The sequence below is a fragment of the Notothenia coriiceps genome, unplaced genomic scaffold (assembly GCF_000735185.1).
Source record: "Notothenia coriiceps isolate Sejong01 unplaced genomic scaffold, NC01 NC01_scaffold00031492, whole genome shotgun sequence".
Classification (NCBI taxonomy): Eukaryota; Metazoa; Chordata; class Actinopteri; order Perciformes; family Nototheniidae; genus Notothenia; species Notothenia coriiceps.
In genome coordinates, this window is record NW_011364193.1 from 1 (window position 1) to 6,110 (window position 6,110).

At 42.3% G+C, this 6,110-nt stretch overlaps 1 protein-coding gene across 1 annotated transcript in view; it reads left to right on the forward strand.

The window, feature by feature from the left end:
• The first annotated feature begins 1,029 nt into the window (after positions 1 to 1,029).
• LOC104960014 (uncharacterized) overlaps positions 1,030 to 6,110 on the forward strand; it is a 10,757-nt gene continuing 5,676 nt past the window's right edge. Inside the window, exon 1 of the mRNA XM_010787944.1 lies at positions 1,030 to 4,057. Within this exon, the coding sequence (XP_010786246.1) occupies positions 1,117 to 4,057 (2,941 nt within the window). The 5' untranslated portion in view covers positions 1,030 to 1,116. The remainder of the gene's footprint in view (positions 4,058 to 6,110) is intronic.

The window sequence follows — 6,110 nt, forward strand, 5'->3', positions numbered from 1 at the left end:
AGGGGGGTGGGGCAGCGGGGGCGGCGTGTCTACAGAAGGTCCAGTTGTGATAGACACGGTTCGCCACTGGTAGAAGTACACAGTAGCAAAACATTTAAATACTCCAGTAAAAGTACCTCAACATTTTACTCAAGTACAGTACAATATTTTAACATAATTATATATATTTCATTTATTTCACATTTAAATAAAGCAATTAATTCGGTTAACAATTTGTTAGTTTTTCCCTTTAAAAAATAAAAAATAACAAAAAGTAAATACAAGAATACCGTTAAAGCACCGAATCGATAAGACTAGTAGTACCGTAGAAAACCTTAACGATACCCATCCCTAGATATTACACAAGTAAAGTGTTAAGAGAGTGAAATGTTGCTTTACGAATTTCAACACTTGATACTGTCACATTGATTCCAATTTCCGAAACCTGTATTTGTAACTGAATTGGTTTAAAGAGAGAAAACATTTTGACTAAAAGTTGACTAAAATGTAATTTTTCCTCGACTAAAAGTAGACTAAAACGTTTTGAGTTTTCGTCGACTAAAACTAGACTAAAACGTTTTTGTTTTGACTAAAACTATGAAGGATAGAAATGACTAAAATGTGACTAAAACTAATAACCATTTTCGTCTAAAGACTAAGACTAAATCAAAAGCAGCTGCCAAAATTAACACTGGTCAGCCACATGTTCCTCTCTCTCTCTGTCTCTGTCCCTCTCTCTTTATTTTTTAATTAATGTTATTCAATCAAGCCTCAAACTGATGGCACTTGTCCCTATAGCCTGTTTTAAATTGAAAGTTTGTCTGACGAGGTCCTTAACACCAGCTGCTCTTGCAGTAATAAGTAGTGTACCTTACTGTCCCAAATGTGCACAATGTAGTGGCTGCTTTTCGTCTTTTGTTTACTTAGTTGTGTTTTCTGTATTTTATATTTCTGTGTTATGTGTAAAGGTTAAATAAAAATAAATATATATATTATTTTTATATGTCAGATTCCTCCGCGTACCACTAGCGGGAGCTCGCGTAATTTACTAATTGTGTATGTTTTTGTGTGTGATTTACAGGAGACGTCCTTTCATGACCGCACCACCTGGATTGCCTTGACTGTTTGGCTTCCACGATGCTTGGTCTACAGGGAAGTACTTCAACCCCCAAGATGTATCGTTGTGTGGCATGTTCAGCCACCTTCCCTGGATTGGCCTCTTTGCTCGTACATCAAGCAACCCATGCTAGTGTACTCCCCAAGGTCTCTTCCCAGCCACAACTGAATGTCAGCCCTCCTGAAACACTGTTTGGAAGTATGAACTCATCCAGTGAGCAACCCGTTCCACTCTTGCCTGAGTGCCCTTCACCTTTTTGTTATATTTGTGATTGTGGAGAAGAGTTTCAGGACTTCAGTCTAATGCTGGAACATAAGCAGTCACATATCCCTGAAATCCATCTACTGCCACCTCCGAATTGTAATAGTGCTGGCTCTAGTAAAATAGCATTCGATAAAGATTTACCCTCCCTGCATGTACCAGAAGAAACACAGCCAGATTTGGCCCTTAGTCTCCCCTCTACCTCAAGGTATCCAGATGTTGAACTACCCACGTTAACAGAACATAAATCAAATGTAAGCCTGGAGGATGGCATTGTCATAGTAACCACTCCTCAAGGCCAAAGTACACCTTCTCAAGATGAAGTTGAGAATCAACTTGAGAAAATATCAGGCCCAGCAGAGCTCATACCACAGACTGTTGAGGACATGCATGTGCATGACCAAACACATTCTGTTCCCAGCAGCATGAAGGGTGAGTTCTTACCTAAAAATAACGCTTTAATGAAGATGCTCGCAACAGCATACATGAAGCACTCGCCACAGCCCCTGTCTGAGAATGAAGACGATAACACAGTTACCCCCAAACAAGAAGTGGTCCCCGTTGATATAACAACAGAAGCTAAAACTGAAGAGCCCCCAATCAACAATCTTTCAATTTTACAGTTGAGGCGGCTGCTTGCAAAACCCGGTATAAAGACAAAAGCTCCATCCATCAGCAGAATTCTTGAATCCAGTAAAAAGAAGGTTGTCTCTCTAACTAAGACTTTATCCCCCGTAGTGGTTCTTGAAACCCGCCAAAAGCTCATGGATCCTGGCAGTAATGGCACATATGGGAGATATCAATGTGGCCGCTGTCGAAGGGTCTTTCAAGATGTGGACAAACTTGCAGAGCATCATTTCTTGCACAAAAAAGAGAGGATTAAATGTTGCCGTCGCTGCAAACAGCTGATCATTGGGCGGCTCCCTTTACCTGATAATCATGTATGCCCTCGTTCAGGAAACAACACCACACAACCTTCAAGCTCTCTTAAAAAGAACTTACCATTTGCCAAAAGAATAGTTCCATTCCATAGCGTGAACAATTCAAAAAAAACGTTCTTTTGTCCAGTGTGCAAGCACAACTACGCTCGGATGTGGAACCTCAAAATGCATAAATGCCAGGGACCAACGTCAGCCCCCTTTACGCAGAAAAAACCCTTCTCTTTCGCTAGGACTCAACTCTCCAAGAGTGTTGCCGTGGGAACTGAACTTACTGGTCGTATCAAGGTGGAGGTGACCTCTCCTGATTCGGAGCAGTCTGCAGTTTCTCAGTTGGCCTGGGTTCATCCAGCAAAACGCTTCTTACCATTTCCCCCCAAATCTACCACAAGGGAACAGCACAAGCAAGGAGAAGAAAACAGCAGCTGGGATGCAGCAAATGAAATGGAAGACGGTGATGAAGGGGAGTGGACAATGCCCTTGGATGATGAAATGGAGGTGCTTAACTCTACAGAGAAAGCTGATACTGATGGAGAGGTGAATAATGCTGTAACAGGCGAACATCAAGGGACGTCGCTGCGCTATTTTGTCAGAGATGGTCTAAAACGTTACCCTTGTAACCGATGTCAGAAAACCTACAGTCGGCAATCGACTTTGAGGCGCCATCTACAGCTGTGTGGATTTAGGCCACGTGGATCTGGCACTGTAGCACAAAGTGGAAGTCATGGTGCCAGTTCCCTATCTGCAAACAATATGAAACCAATGTTTGCCTGTTTTGTATGTGGGAAGGAATTTAACCGCAAAGATAACATGATGGTTCACAGTAAGAAATGTCATTTGCAACAAAAAATCCCAGGCGGAGGACAGGTGGGTAGAGGGACTGTGCAGCAGAGTATGTCAGGCAATGCAACAGAGGAGGATGATGAAGGAAACTGGGGCATCATGTCACTGCCCTCCGTTCTTCCACGAAGGGTGACGTGTGAGTGCGGGGTGGGATTTACATCTCCTAGGCTTCTCTTGGTGCATCTGCAGAAACATGCACAGGAATCCTACACATGTCCGACTTGTGGAGAGACTGTCAATTCCTGGGCAGACTACGAAGTTCACCTTCAGATCCATATGCATCCTCATCACCAGCTGCTGAAGGCACTAAAACCACAACGATCACAACCATTGTTGCTTCGTTTTCAGCAGCTGCCGCCTCAGCAGAAGCCTCCTCCTCAGCAGAAGCCTCCTCCCCAGCAGAAGCCACCACCTCGGCCAGTGCATCAGCCCCCACAGAAGCAGCCACGCCCGCTGCAGCTTCCAAATCAATCAAAGAAGCAGCCACGCATTGTGTGCACCCGATGTGGGAACACCTTTTCCTCTCGCTGTTCCCTTCGGCGACACGTATCCTGGAACCGCTGCAAAGGTGTGCGTGCTACCAATGCCGCAAACCCACCCAAAACGTTCCAATGTTCAAAATGCAACTATGACTTCCCGAACACAACCAGTCTTATGTTTCACCAGAGGAGTGGTGCTTGCAAGCCTGCCATCAAGCCTGTGCGTTGCCCTGTTTGTCTTCGCTGGTTTGGCACTATGGACGGATTGCAGAGACACCTGCTTACTCACAAGCCGTCTGAATCCAAACAGTCTGAATCATATCGCTGTGATGTCTGTCAGGGTACCTACACAAACTTGAAATCACTCAAAAACCACCGCAGGAGGATCCATCGCATCATGGCTGGGGACACCACACCCAAAACGCAACAGCTGACTTCCTAATCACATTTTAGTTTCTAAGTAGACATGTGAGTGGTGCAGACCACATAGACCAACAGACCACATTTTTCATTTGTTGTATTTTTAAATATCTGCCAAAAGGTGTTTTTGTTATTTACTGCCTATCATACAATGTTATTGAAGCTTGACATTGTTAAAAAGACGATGCTGTGGTATGCTGTAAATAGTTAGGTTTAGTTAATCAATTTATTACATAACCTCATTGGCCTGTAAATAATGAAACGTGATGTAGCTCATTGTTGTTCCTGGTTTAATAAACATCCTAGTAAGTGAAACATGTAAGTTTTTATAATTGTGTGCAATATGGGATATTATCTTAAACTCTTCAAAGCAAGCAATGGATAGAATTGTATATATGTATATGCCTCCACATTATGTATGGGCAGTAAACAAACTCATCACTGAAATAGTCTTAGTCAGGGTACGTTAATAGTTGGGCAAAGCGAGCAGCCCAAAACGTGGTGCTCCCAAAAGGTCCAGGTTTTTCTCTTTTTAAACTTGTTTCTGCTTGTTTAGGAATGCTTAGGGGTAGGTATATTTAAAACATAGCAACACTGACAGGGTGAGATCCTTAAGGTGGCTCATACTTCCTTACCTGATAATGAGCCCTTGTTTTGAGGTCCATCTTTGCAAATGTTAGTTATTTTTATTTCATTTAGACTCTGTACTTCAGTCCATTTACTAAGCTCTATCACCATTTTATCCTAGCCGGTTACCATTGTATTTGAACAAAAGTAAGGTTTAAAGAAAAGTTCTCATTACCTTAGTCTTGGAGTAATAACTGGCTAATAAAAACATATTTTGATGTGTTGATTGAAGTGGATGGTCATTTATTCCATATTTACAGAGTCCTAATTGTTGTTTTCTGAATCAGATTTGTGTTTGTGTCTTGAGGTTGGAATCTTCTTCCAAACAAGGTTTGTATTAAACTAAATTGTTAAATATTTGTTACATTTGACATAATACTTTTATATAATCCATCTAGAGCTCTGAAATGGGACACTAAAAATGATAATCACTGCCTAATGAATGTACTTTGGTTAAGGAAAACAACATTTAATAAACTATGCTGACTGTAGAAAAACTACTACTAGTATTAGATTACATTGCATTTAGCTGACGCTTTTATCCAAAGCGACTTACAATAAGTGCATTCGACCAAGAAGATACAAACTTGAAGAAAACAGAATAATATAAGTAAATCAGGTTTCATAGAGCTAAAACATTTCAAGTGCTACTCAACTGGCTTTAGATAAGCCAGTCCTTTATTAGTATATAAGTGCTTTGTTAGCAATTCTTTGTTAGCAATTCTATCGCTCGAAGTGGAGTCGAAAGAGATGAGTTTTCAGTCTGATGATTCACCGTGTCAAATGCAGCAGACAGGTCCAAAAGGATGATGACAGAGGAGAGGGAGGCTGCTTTAGCCGTGTGCAGTTCCTCAGAGACAGCGAGGAGGGCAGTTTCTGTTGAGTGACCTTCCTTGAAACCAGACTGGTGCGGATCCAGAAAGTTGTTCTGATGGACATAACAGGAGAGTTGTTTAAAGACAGCGCGTTCAAGTGTTTTAGACAGGAACGGGAGGAGAGAGACAGGCCTGTAGTTTATAACATCGGACGGGTTGAGAGTGGGTTTCTTTAGGAGAGGGTTTACTCTTGCCTCCTTGAGACTGTTTGGAAAGTGACCAGAAGTTAGAGAAGTGTTGATGAAATGGGTGAGAAACGGTAGAATATCAGGAGCGATAGTCTGAAGGAGGTTTGAGGGGATAGGGTCCAGAGGACAGGTGGTAGGACGGGCAGAGGTAATGAGGGTAAGAACCTCACTTGGAGAGAGAGGGGAAAATTAGGTTAGTGTGTGGTTGAAAGGTGGGTCTGGTGACCCAGCGGTGAGTAAAGGTGAGTCAGAAAAAGAAGAGTGAATGTCATCAACCTTTTTTTCAACGTCGCTTGACAGAAGGGAGGAGGGGGAAGGGGCTTTGGGGGGTTCTAAGAGGGTGGAGAAATATATATGTCCTCTTAACGGCGTCCGACTTTAAC